Source organism: Thamnophis sirtalis, unplaced genomic scaffold (genome assembly GCF_051295495.1).
Source record: "Thamnophis sirtalis isolate CommonGarterSnake01/CBP01778 unplaced genomic scaffold, rThaSir2_p1.2 scaffold_5, whole genome shotgun sequence".
Classification (NCBI taxonomy): domain Eukaryota; kingdom Metazoa; phylum Chordata; class Lepidosauria; order Squamata; family Natricidae; genus Thamnophis; species Thamnophis sirtalis.
Window position 1 is genome coordinate 71,492,425 of NW_028261385.1, and position 17,194 is coordinate 71,509,618.

Here is a 17,194-nt window from a genome sequence, read left to right on the forward strand (position 1 = left end):
CTCAATGTTAGGAGCTTTAGACAATTGCAGTAAGATAATTAGCATTGGAATGTCTTCCATACATATATATTTTAAAAAAAATATCTTGGAATTTTAGCATCAATTCTTTCTGTTATCCATTAGCACTACAGGTTGAAATCTAATGAATTACTTGATAGCTGACATTTCTTGGTTATAGCAACTTTCTTTTATTGTGTTCTGGGGCTAACCAGTTTACATTGTTTAATGCTGCATTGTAGTTTTCTTGTAATAAAGTTTTGTAATGAAATACATTTTGAGAAACAATTAGCAATTATTGGTGGGGAGAATAAATGTACGTTTCCATCACGCAAAACAAGGAAAATGGCCACATTCCCTTAGGGAGGCTTTCAGAGAGCTCCTGGGGGCTGGGGAGGGCAGAAATGAGCAAAAAATGGGCCATTTTTTGCCCCCCCCAGCCCCCAGCAACACTCTATAAGCCTCCTTAAGGCTATGCATGAAATTTTTTTTGACACAACCCGCTTTTGTGAAAAACGGGCTGTTTTTTGTTCGGTTTTGAGCCCTCCACCGCCCAGGAGCACTCTGCAAGCCCCCCCCAGGCTATTTATGCCTTTAAAAAAACGGGCCCCATTGCTCTTTTGTACTGTACAACAATCAAGTCTTGAGCTTGTTTTATGACAAGGTGAGCCCACTATTCTGTACTGAATTCCAAAATGGGGACATTTCCCCCCCATTTCTGTAGGTCAGAAAACAAAATCCAAATTTTCATTTCATGGTAAATACAAAAGTATCTGCCTATCAAGATGTAAAAGAAAAACCTAATACCCTAGGACACTGTCTTATGTTTAAGGTAATCCACATGAGCAAAGCAATTTGGTGAATCAGTATTCAATATTAATTTAGCTCCTATTTTCATGGCAAGTTTAAGATGGTACAGTACTTCTTTTAATGAAGTGATTTATCACATGTGAAGGATAGTAATCAAATATTATTTCTGTAATAGTGAACTCACTTCCAATTGAAATTTTGTTCTGTGATCTAAACCAGCGGTTCTTAACCTTTTTGAAAGAATCGCCCCCTTGAGACATTGAGGAAGTGATCATCACCCCCCTCCCCCAACAAAACTGAAGATATATATACATATATATACATACATATATACATATATATATACATATATACACACACACACACACACACACACACACAAAGTTTACACGAAGAGCACAACAACAAAAATTGACACCATAAAACCGAGAAAATATAATATCGAACTGGAGTGCACACTAAAAAAATACAATACAAAGAAACACACAAAATGTTTTATAGAGCACAACGAGAATGAAGCCGAAAACTCAAACTGGAACGTGAAATCCAATGCAAGCAAATACAACGATAAAAGCTGAGACAATTATTAACGAAGAAAATGTATGTACACAAAAAGCAAAAAAGAACATCAATGGCTGCCTTGTGTTTGGTGAGCTGATGCCAATTTCTTGATGTCTGGAACCATTTTTGTTAATCTCATTCGCTGCGCTTAGTGATCTTCAACATGTTCCTTGACTTAGAAAGGATCTGTTGGATGGCGCTGAAGCCCCTCTCTACTAAGTAAGTGGAAGGAAAGGCTAAAAGAAGCAACTTAACTTCCTCCCACAATATTGAGTAAGTGTTCCTCATTTTCACCCAAAAAGCTTTGCAGTCGTAACTCTGAAAATGTGATTGGGCTTCACAGTCATATTACAGATCTGTCAGTGGCTTTTGCAGTTTGGGATGAAGTTGTGCAAAGTCTGCTGTGAAAGGATTTAGCACCCAAGTGGGCACTTCCAGATTTATCAGATCACAGACTCTGGTTTTCATATCTTCTTTTAGTTGCTTCAAGTGGTAGCAAAATACGTCCAAATCTTCTGCTTGGAGTTGACGTTCATATCAAGGCTTGGGAACTGATACAGCTCCTGGCGACTCATATTGCTTGCAAGGAGGTCCAATTTGGAAATAAATGAGCAGATTACTCCTTTGGCCTTAAGAAAATTGATTTTATCTCCTGGCAGCTTTACGTTCACTTTATTCAGCTTGTCAAATACATCAGCGAGATAAGCTACATCCAAACGTCAAAGTTTAAGAGAACTGCTTAGACTTGGATCAATGGATTCAAGAAATTTGACAACTGTGTCAGAAAGTTTGTGGAATTGCCACAAACACTTTCCTTTTGAAAGCCACTTTACTTCAGTGTGCAAAAGGGGACGTTCAAACTCCTCGTCATTTTCTTCACAAAGCTTATGAAAAGGTCGGTTGTTCAAAGCATTCAACTTAATTTTATTCACAGCGTTAATGACATAACATATAGACTCGTGCAAACGGCCACTCAAATTTTTTGAGACAAGGTGCTGTCTATGAACAATGCAATGGACAGTCATAACTCCAGATACAACCGATTTAAGATGAGTTTGAAATCCACAATATCGTCCAACCATGGATGCAGCTCCGTCGTTTGCACATGTCACAACGTTCGTCAAAGAGATGTTTTTCTCATTAAAAAACTCTTCAACCTTTATAAATATTGAAGAACCTTTTGTGTCAGTGTTAAATTTCAAGCAAATAACAGTTCTTCCCCGATCTCTTCATTTCCGTTGATGAAACGGACATAAGCCAATAACAAGGCTTCACGAATCGTTGACTCATCAATCTGCATCACAAATTCTGTACTTTTCAAGGTGTCAATAAGCCTTTCTTCCACATCAGCAGCCATTTCATCCATTCTTTTTGATACGGTGTCATTGCTCAAAGAAATTGATTGTGTGACAGTGCTTGCACTGGGCCCCAACATGGTGGCAACAATCTGTTTCACTGCTGGTAAGATCAGTGTTTCTCCGATAGTGTGCCACATTTTGCTGTCAACAAAGATACTTCATAGGAACAAATGAGCCCCTTGTCGGCGTTGATTGACGATTTTCCAAATAAGTTCTCAACAGTGCTGCGACCCTCAAACTTGGCCTTTCAGAATTGGAAAAATGATATCGGTTTGTCGGCTTTATCCGAATGAATTCTTACCAAATTGTATTTCAGTCGGGAAGGCTTCATCGCTTCATTTGAAAATGTTTTCTCACAAAGAAGACAAAACGGAAGCTGTACGTTGGAAGGAGATGGAATGAATCCCAATTTTAGGTATTCCGTCAAATATTGGCAACACTTCCTCTTCTCGGCAATGTTGAGAGGTCTTCTAAATGAAAGGCACTAACTGCAAATTAAATTTTCAACTGTACTGGAACACTATAAAACACACGTGGACGTTGATAAACCTAGTTTCAACAGTTACGTTGACATTACAGTTGACATCACAGGGAGCAGCCATTCAGCATGCAATGTTTCAAAAGAAGCGCTCACCCCTCCATCAATGCCCCTTCTGGCCAATGGCCCGCCACTGTATGGGTAGAGTGATAGAGGCTGCTGCGCAACGTGCATGAAGATGAGCGATGTGTATTCACATATGTACGGCGTTCTGTACTGAAGCTAGCTGGAGGAACATTTTAAAACACAGTTCAATTCACTAATAGTGAGCAATCTGATGTTTTTGTATGACAGATATACAGCAATTCACTGTATGAAAAAAGTCTCAAAAGTGTCCCCAAAAGTCTCGCTCCATCGCCCCCATATCACCCCCCTTCCGTTCCTTCACCTCCGCATTGTCCCTTTTCGTTCCATCACCCCCCTGAAAAACAAAATTGCCCCCTGGGTTAAGAACCACTGATCTAAACTATCAGTTTGGAACTAATTCAGAGGACAACAAATACAACTAGGGAGCTGGAAATGATGTCGTGGAGAGAGAAACTAAGGAAACTGGATATGGTTAACTTCAGAATGGAAAAGAAACTGAATTGAGCTTAACATAACAATAGAGTTGGAAGGGACCTTGGAGGTCTTCTAATCCAACTTCCTGCTCAAGCAGGAGATCCTATAACATTCTGGACAAATGGCTGTCAATCTTTTTTTCCCAAAAAACTCCAGTGATGGAGCACCCACAACTTCTGAAGGCACGCTGTTCCACTGATTAATTGTCACTGTCACAAAATGTCTCCTTATTTCTAGATTGGTTCTCATCTTTATTAGTTTCCATCCTTTGCTCCTTGCCCTGCCTTCAGGTGGTTTGGAGAATACGTTGACGCCTCCTGCCTTCTTTTTGGCAGCCCCTTAAATATTGAAATGATGCTATCATGTCACTCAATCCTTCTTTTCATGAAACTAGACATTCCCAATTCCTGCAACCGCTCCTAATCATCATTGTTCTCTCTTCTGCACTCTTTCTAGAGTCTCAACACCTTCTTTATATCATAGCAACCAAACTTGACTCATGGACAAGTCTTTGTAATTTTCTTGGCAGCAAATCAGAAGCAGTTTTCTTCTGTCTTCCAGATGTTTTGCAATTTCACAATCTAGTCTAAGCCTTGCTATTTCCCTGACTGCTGAAACTGCTGCCATCTGCTGATATGGAGACCATGCATTTGTAACAAAATAAAAATAAAAAGTTAACACATCTCCAATCCTTTTCCAAGGATTGGCTCAAATTAGTATCAGTTACTTCAAAACCCAAGACAATATGTATGCATTTTAATTCAGAAGTTGTATTTCAATTTACAAAGATCTCTTAAATTGGGCTCAGCTTTTAGCTCGCTCCATATACAGTAAATCCTCCAGCAAATTTTTAGACCTCTTATGAAAGGCCAGCACGAAATAAACCAAACTAGTGACTTGTTGCTGTAGCCAAAGGATTATATACTGTGCAAAGTTATATAAAACAAAACAAAAGTTTTTGACTTACAAAAAAAATCTGTTTAATACACTGTGCAAAGATAAATCAGTGCCTCATTTACCTACACACAGCTTTAAAAAAAAAAACACCTTTTGCATTGGAGCAAGCTGTGTTCCATCAGCGATTTCATGCAAGGCAAATTGGACATAGCAGTTGATTTAATGTCATAGTAAGTTTTGACAAATATCAAAAGAATCCAAGTCAGCTACTTAAAACACCACAGCATTCAAGATTGCATTAGAAATGAAAGTTTGCCACTGCAGTGTTACCAGGCTATGAACATTTCAGATTTCACAAAAGCCGTTGTAATGATACAGTCACACCTCTGCTTCCCACTAATATTTGAATTAGTGACATTTAGAAGTTTTTTTCAATGGATGGAGCCATGTTCATATTTTATAGCTGGGTTATCCAAACTTGGCAACTTTAAAGACGTTTGGACTTCAACTGAATTCCTCAGTCAGCATTGAGGGAGTTGAAGTCCACAAATCTTAAAGTTGCCATCATCAAAGTTGGACACCCTTATTTTACAAACTCAAAAACATTTTCTATATCCCAGCATTCACTGAGCAAGCCTCCTTCCTCTGACATATTTCCCTCTTTCAGTAAGACATTGGGCAAGCTTTCATTAAACGAATTAGGCAAATATTTCTAAAACTTCTATTACAGTTCTGCTAACAATCTAGATGGCGTTTTAGTTGGGAAATTTTGTGTCTTCAGCTCCATACACTTTCATGCACCCCGGAAGCCTTGTCTCTTGGTTAAATTATTTGGAAAATGGAATCGTAATTCCTTTGTCCAGAGTTATGCAAAACAGTACATTTTAATTCTAATGTTTCCATTGTCTTCCTGCTTTCCTTTTTTTAGCTCTCTTCTACCATTTGAGGTTTTAGAGCAGGAGTGCCCAACTTTGGCTACTTCAAGACGTGTGGACTTCAACTCATAGAATTCCCTAGCCAGCATGGGAAATTCTGGGAATTGAAGTCTACAAGGCTTAAAGTTGCCACAGTTGGGCACCCTTGTTTTAGATTTAAAAAAAAACAACAACCCAGATTTTCTTCTGCTTTAGCTTGAAAAGATCCAAAATACTATTTTCAAAGTTATGGAAATCATCTGCCGTAAAGGAGGAATGGTTCTTTAAAAATTGTTTGTGATGTAATGTTTCAGATATATTGATAAGAAGTATATAGAAGCAAGAATCTTAAACTTCCAACATAGCACAACATTTAAATATTTTGATGTTATGCGACGATGGCTTGAGTAGCAGAATCCTAGTTGTCAAGTCATATTCTCAAACAAAAGAATGAAACTCCACTATGGATCCCCAACTATGGTATGTAAGGGCATACAGTCCTTAAAAGACAGATTATGTCGCCTATGTCACTAAATTTATCACACATTTGCAATCACCAAACAACTTTTCCAACTTTCTGAATTATTATAAATCAGTGCATGACAATGGAACACACCACATAGACCCATTTCCTTCACCTTATCCAAATTCATACATTTGTGGAGTTCTTGGTCATCTCTGCTTGCAGACATTTCATTAGCCAAACCATCATCATTAGTGAGTGGGTTTTCTGCCTGTTCATATATAGTAACTTGCCCAGCAAGGGTTGGTGGGGATCAGTGGTGGGTTGCCAATTTTTTTACTATTGGTTTGGGCACACTCGCGTGCGATGCTTCTGCGCAGAAGTGTCCAGGTGGGTGGGCAGAGCCTCCCGCCGCCGCTACTACCGATTCTCCCAATGTAGCCCGAACTGGGAACAACCCACCTCTGGTGGGGATGTGGTTTTCTGCTTGGTATTTACTTGATTAGGATATTGTTTTTTGCTGGATTGTTTGTCTGATGTTAATGCCTGCTTATCTGGGTACTGGTTGTGGGAGAGGAATGGCTTCCTTTTTTGCTTTTTTTACTGCCTCTTCCACTGTCTCTAGTGTTTGGTGTTTCTTTTTAAAAATCAGCTGATCCAGCTGTATAAAAGTTACAATTCTACTATGATTATTAGCCCTTTTCAAAAGTGGAACTTAAAGGTATCTTGAAAGCTATTTTTAAAAGATTTTGAATTAAATTAATTTTAATTAAAGTGTTTATGTATGAGAGAGTGGTAGTGAACATGCACAGGAGAGTGAGAGGGAAATAAATTTACTTCTAAAAAAACAAAAGGAGAGAGATCATTGTCAAGAGAGCCCCATAGCAGGAGATAAATACAAAATACAAATCTAACAGCAAAAAGGTATTTTCCTTAAACTGAAGCTGCATAGAGCTGAATCTGAATAGAAGGTGGTTGAGGAAATAAGTAGAAAAACACTCCCATTTTTAAGATACAAGCAGAGAGACCACACACAAACCAGTTATGCTGGTGATGGTATTTATGAGTAACAGGAGACATGAACAAAACATGAAAGCTGTTTGCCAAACAGATTGCTGCAAGGTAACTTCTTGTTTTTCCATTTAAATATGTAGGATTTAGTTACATAAAGTGTGTATAAATGTAGCAGCTGGTGCATACAAATGTAGTCATTAGTCTTAAAACTTGAGCTGAGAAATTAGGAGTGGCAGTTGCCAATATGCTTTGAAAAAGATAATCAGCTAACTAAAATTTCAGGATAAAGCTGCAGAATTAGGCATATTTATAGAAGATTACATTTTTTTTGGCACTCAGGGGGACCTAATTCCAAATATACCTGCTGGGCTACATATTTGTAACCTCATTGATTAAAATAGCCCCACCTGCAGATTCTGCTCGTGAGCTGCACTGGATTCAATGGCAATGGTCACACAACATGAACCTACTCATCATTAACTCATAGTTTACTTAATAAATCCAAATTTGTAGAAATCACTGAATTAACCACACAGACAAGTGTCACAAAGTCACTAGGCTAAAATGTGATTGCCTAGTTTGTGGTTCATTGTATTACACAAATGCTTTCTAACAGCCCAAAGAAAGGACAAAGTAGCTGATATTCTAGTTCACGGATGTCAAACTTGCAGCGTCATGTTGCCGTCACGTGACATTTTTCCCATTCACAGAGCTGAGGTGGACGTGACCTGCGCGTGACGTATCCGGCCTGTGGACCGCAAGTTTGACACCCCTGTTCTAGGTTGTTCCACCCTCTGGGACTTCAACTATCTAAAATAAGAGATCTATTACATTTTAATTCAAAATCAATCCATCATAACTCCCAGATGGATTTAGAAAATAAGGCAAAAAAAGAATAATATTTTGGTTTTGGACTCTTAAAAATGTTCTTGACTATCGTAAGAGTGCTTTCTTTTTAAATTATGATGAGAGAGTCATAAAACACTATCATCAAAAACCTATGTTTTGCAGCCAGCTCTAGCTAAGGAAACATGTAGCCTATTTTTGCCTTGCAAATGCAAAACACAGGAATCTTTTTTAAAAAATCTCTTATAAATAAATCTTGGTATTATTCAGAGAAAGCCCTGGTTTTGCTTAGCTGCACCACAAGAAGATGCTGAAGCTATAAGAGACAAGTGCACATTTTTCTTAATAAGGAAACTCAAAATAAATTTTGTCCATTCACTTCCCTCCCAACTGACCCCAAGCCCTTAAACTAATATAAGGCACAAAGAACTGGTGTGTTTGAGCAATGTCTTCATTCTTCCTTGTCCTCCCGAGTTTGGCCCTGAGTCAGCAATTATCCTTCAGGTGATGACAGTAGGACCCTTACGACCTGTCCTCTCATGAATCTGAGATATTTTCAGTGCAATGGCGATGAGTGGACTCAAAACCGCCTAGAGAAAAGAGAAAGAAAAGATGCTTTCAAGAAAATAAATTTAAATATCTAAATCAGTGGTTCATGTATCAAAAAGGAGGTTACTTAAGGTCCATCAATATATGCTATGTTAAGTGTCCAAAGGCTCAAACTCTCCCATGAATACCTAATTTAAAAAGTTTTACTAACCAGAGAGAATGACTTAAAAATATAGAGTACAATTTTTCAGCATTCCATCAGACAACTCAAATACAGTGCCTTTTGCTTCTATAAATTACTTAAATGAATTATTATCTTGGAAAATTATGCTTTTATGACTTTGTGAACCTTAATGTGGATGGGGAAATGATATAACAGAGGAAGTGTTTACTTAATGTCTAATGTCAAAGGTAATATTTCACTCTTATCCATTAATTTAAAAAAAATCAATACTGTACTAACACCAAGTCTAACCCAACAAACAAAGCCACAAATTCTATATCACAACTTTGATATGATTTTAATGTTCCTGTACTAACTAGCTGAACTTTTTATGTGGGAGAAAATCACATAATGGCTTTAGAAATGTCCCCCTTAAACTCAAAACCCAGAAAGGTTTTTGGCTGAAATAACATCAGCTTATCATAAATAAGACAGGAACCACTTATATTAGCCTAAACAGTGCTCTGTAATGCTGTACATTATGAAAATAGGAACTTGTTTAATTTATTGCATTTTTAATAGTATGCAATTCAAGTAATTCCAAGATCTGTTTCACCAAACAGTGACATCATTTTAAGGGTGAAAGACACGTCGTTTTAATATATATCTGAAATGTTATTGTCTTCTGTTTCCAGCAAAGCTCTGCATACCTTTTTCTGAAAAATGAAAAACATCTTCTAAAAAACAGACGTGATGGGCTAGAGAGAAAGTTAACTAGATATTTCTTTCCAGCCTATCATATATCTGTTTAATAGATAAATATCTATTTATCTTTCTTTCTTTATAACTTGCCTTTTTTCCAATACTCTTATACCTGTAACTTAATATTACAAATACAATGGGCTTTCTAAGGTATCTCAGAACCTCAGGACAGGTAATCTTTCTTATAAGGGATGAAATGGGAATTTGATCCTTAAAAATAGAGTAGAGTAGAGTAGTTAATTATATATTCATTAGGGGAAAAAATAATGCTGAGCACGAATGGGGTTGGTCTTCCAACTTTTGAGGAATTATTAATTATTCTATCTTAAAATAACTGCTTAGTCTTTAAACATCATCTTCATGCAAGAAAGAAGGGGAAACTAATAATAGATAAGTAGATGATAGATAAGATAGAGGACAGACAGACAGAACTATGTACAATGCAAAATGCAAATTCTGTTTTTTGCTTCAACAAAGTACTTGTTTAAATGAGTCAGTTAATTTTCTCTAAAATTACTGTTCTTCAGTTGAATCACTTGTAAAAGATCCTGCTCTCAGTATATTTCTGCTAATTTCTCTTCTGCTAATCATCTCGTTCCCTAATTTCTACCCATTAACCCAGGGCCACCTCTCCAATCATTATGCCAGCCATTTCATTCATGTTTCACCTGCTCTCTCCAGCCACCCAATCTTCCTTCTCTCTAATTTACTCAGCACTTTAGAAAAACAAACTTGTCATCCAATTTTACATCTTCCTATAGCTGCTTCAGGTCCGAACAATGCTCAACTAGTGTGCATCAAAGCTGACAGCAGCCAGTGCATAGGAAAACTCAAAGAAGTAATGCAAGATCTGTAGATGTGGAGAGACCAGGCCCTTAGAAGAGTCGGACAACACTGAATGGATTATATCATCAACCATTAGTTAATGTAATGTAAAATAGTGGTTTCTCCTGCATTTATGGAGGTTTCTAGCTAAGATGCGGCAGGAGGACAGCCACTGCCAGAGAACATTTCATTAAAAAGAACCAAACTAAAAACTAAAAAAAACCTTTTAAAACAATAAAAAGAAAAAGATAGCAAATGCAAAGAAATAAAAGTAAAAAAGAAATAATAAGAACACAGTCTTATTCAAGCCCTTCATGGTAGTGGGTCTGGGTACTTGAGAGACCGCCTACTGCCAATCACCTCCACTCGACCTATTAGATCCCATCGATTAGGCCTCCTCCGAGTCCCATCTGCCGGTCAATGTCGACTGGCAACTATGCGGAGGAGAGCCTTCTCGGTGGCAGCTCCGACCCTATGGAACGATCTCCCCGTGGAGATTCGTACCCTCACCACCCTCCAGACCTTTTGCACAGCCCTCAAAATCTGGCTATCCCGTCAGGCCTGGGGCTAAAGACTGTAACCCACCCGAATGGTATGAATGTTGTGTTTTTAATGATGTACTGTCTTACATGTTAAATGTTTGTCCCCCCCCCTTTTTCGAGTTGTAAGCCGCCCTGAGTCCCCTCAGGGAAAAGGGCGGCATATAAATAAACTTCTAAATCTAAATCTAAAAGTAAAAGAAAAGAAATATATAAAGAAATGACTTCTACCTTCCTTGGAACAAGTATAAACAATTTGTTAACTTATCACCCTCTCTTAAAGTACAACACATTACCTCTTCTTGCCATATCTCATCTTATCTATAAATAAAGGACGGAAATATATGGTGCAGTTTGTAAATATATAATCCAGTAAAGTACAATAAATTATATCTAAAAATAGTTCAGATATTGGTTCAAAATGTGCAATAATTATTTTATTATTCTGTTCACCTTTTCATCTGCAGCTAGTTGGGAACCACACGATACAAATGAATTTAGCACAGTCACAGTTTCACTTGATAAAGAAATAAAATTAAATTATAAGAGTATATAGAAGTTCAAGGTTCAATTTATTATAACTATCTAATAAAAGCCATGCAAAGGTTATGGCTGATGAATAATGCTGTGAACAAGCAGGGAACTTTTTCAACTAATTATCAAGAATGATACACATGACTTCCTGTTCTGTAGTACTCAAACTGCTTGTTATTCCAGTTATAAAGTGAAATAAAGCAACTTCCAGAGTAGCCAATATTTTACTTTGTTTCATCGATATGTTAAACGATGGCGTGATTTGAAGAAACCTTTGTTCCATATTGGATCACATTTTCTGCCTCTCAGGATCAAAAATACCCAGGGGATCAGCCTATCTGGGTTCCACTTAAGATTCCTGAGTTTGTGTAAAAAGGCCAGAAGGAGTATAATTACAAGTTATGTATCTGGAGACAGATATTAACAAGACCGGATGAAATAAGTAAATTAACTTACATCTAACCTTGGGGAAGAACTATGGGCAAAGCATTTTGCCTAAGTGCTTTGAACTATGTTCTTCCTTCAGATGACACATTAATAATCTATTAATATTACTAGTTATATAATAAGCGTGGAGATAAATATATATATTTCTATCTCCACCCTAATTTAGCATGTAATTGGAGAGACATAAAACTCAAGCATGTAGGCCATGATAGATTGGGAGCCTGAAGCCTTTGAAATGATGTTCAGTAACAATTGTATTATATAGATAGTCCTCAGTGTACAATTGTAATTGAGTCTGGAATGATAGTCATAAGTTCTTGCAATCATTAAAATGCTCATCTTGTGTTTGTGTCTGATTTTAAAACCTTTTTTGCATTGGTTGTTAAGTGAGTCCAATGGTTGTTAGGTAAATTCCTTTTATTCAGAGGATTTGGGGAGGGGGGGGGGGCAAAACTAGAAGTAAACACTGGAAACTGGTTAAAAAAACCACCATTAAAAATCATAGTCATTTGACCCTGGGATACTGCAAGTAGTTGTAAATGCAACAGCTACCAAGCACCCAAAATGTAATCATATGATCCAGAGGTGGGTGGGTTTGTAAGCCATTGGAACTTCAAAATCAGATTGTAAGTGTTTTGGAGTGGGAGGCCTGTAACTTTGAATGGTCACTAAGCGACCTATCATTAAGCAACAGCTACTGCATAACATGAACATCTAAGAGTTATAGTTCAACAACATCAGAAGACTACAACTCCTAGCATCCTGGAGAGCCCTACCAATGGCCATAGGATTGTCATCCAATATATCACCAAATACCTTAAAGTCATCTAATGTTAAGGTTTTAGCTTATTCTCCATAACATTTCTGTGGCAAAACAGTTGCCTTGTCTACTGCGTCAAACAGTTACTTCTACCAAATCTGTAATTGAAAACTGAGCAAAAATTTCCAAAAAGTAAAATGTATTTTTTGCTTTTGTGATATAAGGCACTTTTAAATCACGTGTTTCAAACTCGCGGCGTCACATGATGTTTCACGACGTTTTCCCCCTTCGCGGAGCTGGGGCAGGAGTGGCCTACACGTGACGCATACGGCCTATGGGCCGCCAGTTTGACACCCCTGCACAGTGACTGTGAATTTCACAAAGACCGTGGATTAAAGAGAAAATAAAACCTTATTAGAATAATATACTCTGTATATTGATGCTTTTCCTTTTAACCATGTTCAAATTGGAGAAGTGAATTTGCTTTTCTGATTAAATCGTTTGATCTTTCACACTGCAAAATCATCTTGTAATTTACATAACGATCCTGTTTGTTCACCATAAACTTAACTACGGTCACTATAAATCGTGTTAGTTCAAAAGCAGCTGTAGACACCAACCATCCCATGAGGTCAGATGAATTTGGCAGCTAAACTCATTTATTTATGACTCAACTGCGATGTTATCCAAATACTTTTGGCGGGGAAAGCAGAATTTCATTTTGTAGTAGTGAAATTCGGCTGAGGTTGAGAACCATCTGTTTCCCCACTGGAAAGAACGCCCGCCTCGTTTTTCTTCCAGACTTCTGAATGTTAAACGCAGAACTTTTAAGGTAGAGTTTTCAAGCATTTTCAGCTCTGCCTTTTTCAACTTCAGATCCACAGAATAAAAAATGCCATGGCATTTTTTTTTTTTTTTTTTGCAGGAGACTAAATCAGCCGTACCCTTTTCATTGCATCTTTAAAAAAACTAGCATAGTTACGGTCAAATTAATTTGGCTTCTCAGTTTCACCTTCTCTTCTAAGTGTAGGAGATGAACAGTTTCTTGAAGTTCATAAATTTTATTTTATTTTCTTCCACACTAATTAATTTTACTTCCTTTTTGCGGAGAAAGGTTTTTCGCTCCAGGAGGAAGAATACCTTAGACAAGGTACTGGCTAACCAACGGCTTTTTGAACGAAAGCACTGATTGTCCTCAGCTTTCAAAAATTGGAAGGAATAAAGCACAACGGCTCTAACTGAAGTTGAGAATCAGAATTTGGTGGTGCTTCTTCCTCTTCTTTTAGTTAATCCCCTGTCCAAAATTTCTTCACAATGCAAATCAATCAGATTTTTTTTTACACTACTATAATTAGTCACATGAAAGGTGTTTTTTTTTTTGAAAAAATATGTTTTAAATTAAAAAGAAGAAGTAATATATGAGCTTGGTTTGTCCATGACAATTAATACTGGTAGTTGTAAAAGAGATTTCTGGGGGGAAATGTATTATTTGGGATGGTTGAATTATTTGTATTCAGGTAGTAGTGAATCCAGAGAATAAACATCAAACATTTGAAATATTTGTTTTGTACATGTTGCATTCATGATGCTTAAGGTTTCTCATGTAGATGCATTGCGTTTCTGAGTGTAATTCAAAACTAATTTCAGAGACTGTTCTCTATGTAGGTAATATAAATTACCTTTGCATTTTGACCAGGTTTTGTTTATCTCATTGAATATTTCCCCACTCTTGATATAACTGTAGTCGTGTGGACTGCATCGATAATAAAATATACCTAATAACTTTTTTACTATGCTGGAAAGGATCACTGTTCTTGCTCCCATTGATAAAACAGTGCAATTTGTCTTCTTTTTAAATGCTGCTTAAGCAACTAAGAGGGCAATGGAAAATAAAGAGGAAGCAAAAAAAGCTATATTACAAAGGGAAATCGATTAATAATTGTAATTACTATGCTACAATGCTTTCAAATGTCACTGAGATTTTGTTGTATAATTCTATTTTTTAACAGAACACAGAGTTGTAAGGGGCCTTGGAGGTCTTCTAGTTCAACCCCCTGCTCAGGCAGGAAGCCCTATATCATTTCAGACAAATGGTAGTCCAATCTCTTCTTTAAAACTTCCAGGGTTGGAGCACCCACAACTTCTGGAGGCAAGTCATTCCACTGATAAATTGTTCTGTCAGAAAATGTCTCCTTAATTCTAGGTTGGTTTTCTCTACTTGATTAGTTTCCACCCATTGTTTCTTGTCCTTTTGAAACAAATATTTCTAAAAACACTTATTGTTTTTAAAACCTCTCCATTGTAATTTAATTTCGAATCTATATGTACATAGGTGTACCTCAAAGTTACAACATATAGGGACCTATGTAGTCTTTCTTTGGGTTCCCCCCCTCAAAATGATTCTATAGGATCTATCTTTATCAATACTGCTCTGCTGAGTAAAAGTTAAATATCTTGAGATATGAACCATATTTTATGGAAAGCAAATATTCTGTACATTAATTTCAAATTATTCATTGAAAATGGCAACTGAAACACGATTATTGCTCAGTAATCTCTATGACAGAGTTACTACTAACAATGCCTGCTCTTACTCTTCATATTTAACAGAAGCTAATTCAAAACTGTCATAGATGAAGCATTTGCTATCAAAGAGGAAATGATAGGGGGAAAACAATTTTTAATAAAGTTCCTGCATAGGCGATGCTGCCAAAATCCTAGACACAGAATTATTTGACAAAGTTGACAGCTTTAATGGCACAGTGTTTTTGGACACGGTAAAATCATGGTGCTCTCCACTTTTTACCTCATAACTTCTATTTATTCTGGTTTGAGTGATTACAAGTATCCAATCTTTTTTGCAGAAGGGCTTCCCTTTAGTCTGAATAGTGTGGTCAAAATACCTCAAATAATTAGGTATTTTATTGGCAGAACATTCTCTATTGTTTTCCAGGTTATCTCAAAATACTTAGAAAAATAAAACTTGTAAAATACATAGTCTCAGTTGCCAATGTACAGGAAGTATGACTCCTGCATGTGTTTCAGAAGCTGAAAAGGCTATTAGAATTGCACTGCAGGTTCCCTCAGATGTGTCCGGAAAGGAAATCACTACATAAAGCCCTACTTCTTTCCATGATGCATCTCCAACTGACTTATACCCTGCCCACACTGAAAAATAACTCTTTAATATCACAATGTTCAAGTACAAGGTATGGTAATGAATGGTAAATTTACAGAAATATTGATGACAGGGAAATGAAGGAGTAAAGAAGATTAATAATAAATGAAATAAAGTAATAAATTTCATATACAGTCTAAATTCACACATGATGGTAAGCAAAGATTTTTAACTACAGATTGCTGGGGGGGGGGACCTAATCTACACAGTTCAGGGATGAGCAACCTCTTTGTGGCTAGGAGATACACGTTGTAAAACACTTTCTCAGCTTTTAAGGGTTGTAGAGCTTGTGATGAGGAAATCAAGACTTTCTACTGGAGGCTAACACAACTCCTGTACTTACTTACTTACTCTTTCTTTCTTTCTTTCTTTCTTTCTTTCTTTCTTTCTTTTCTTTCTTTTTAATGAAAAATGTTCCTGCTACAATTGGCACGTTTCTGCCAACTCAATGTTGGGGGATCCTGGATGCCACGAAAAATGGTCTGCAGATCACTTATGACTCACTGATAGCTTTTTTCTGCAACCATTGGTGAATTTGGGTAAAGCAAAAACAATAAATCCCATTATGAACTAATGCAACATTTAAGAATCACTTGTAGTCCGATTGTACTGCCTATTCTAGTAGATTATCTGAGTATCAGCTGGGAGATTAATTTTTCTCCAAAGAGTATATCCATTATTGCACTGGCTGGGCACAAAATAACTCAAGTCATTCCATTTCACACACAAAGGGAAATACCTGGTTATTCTAGCAACTGCAGCAAAACATTACTTGGGAAAGATTTCCAACCTCATTATTCCTAGTTATGGACCAAAAGTTGGAACAAATATCCACAACCTCTATGGGAAATAGTTGTTACTTGGTTTGTTTTAAAAAAAATCTGTTTCAAGATGCTATATGTAATAGTAAATGAGAATGACCTTGGGGGTCAAGGGAAAGATGCTGGCTAGGAAACAATGGGACAAGAGAGTGGGAAGCCCCCAATGGCTTAACTGTCAGAGAAAAGAACTTAGAAAGGACCCACTTCCTAAGTTATCTCTTGATAACTAAGCATCCTAACAGTATTCCTGATATTGAAATATGTTCTTCTTTTCTGTTTTTTATGCACTCGCTGTTTCCCCAATTTATTGTTCCTATGGATAAGAACAGCAGTAAAGGGTTGTTGTTTTTTCCAAATCAAAAAGAGGGAAAAAAAGAAAAGAAAACTATTGGCACTTTGCTCTTAATGGATTTCTAGCAAAACATCCCATCCTAAATCTTCTCCCAGATACATTTTTCCTTTGATAGAAGGCTGGATTGGATAACTTGATAATTTTAACAACCTCAAATACTTTTTCTACTCAGAGGCAAGGTTATTCTGCAACTGTGATAGCCATTCTTAACGTAAGGCTGAACCCTAATTTTTAATTTCACATGTTGGTCTCATCCCTCTGATAATTAAGATATTGCACTTCATTCTTCTCTGTTGGGAAAGCCC

The 17,194-nt window shown here is 37.0% G+C and overlaps 1 protein-coding gene and 1 pseudogene across 1 annotated transcript in view; both read right to left on the reverse strand.

Moving 5' to 3' along the window:
• Positions 1-1,861: 1,861 nt before the first annotated feature.
• Positions 1,862-6,328, reverse strand: LOC148045420 (SCAN domain-containing protein 3-like; annotated as a pseudogene).
• Positions 6,329-7,141: 813 nt separating this feature from the next.
• PGM5 (phosphoglucomutase 5) overlaps positions 7,142-17,194 on the reverse strand; it is a 60,354-nt gene continuing 50,301 nt past the window's right edge. The window contains exon 11 of the mRNA XM_014057785.2: positions 7,142-8,549. Coding sequence (XP_013913260.2) covers positions 8,460-8,549 — 90 coding nt within the window. The 3' untranslated portion in view covers positions 7,142-8,459. The remainder of the gene's footprint in view (positions 8,550-17,194) is intronic.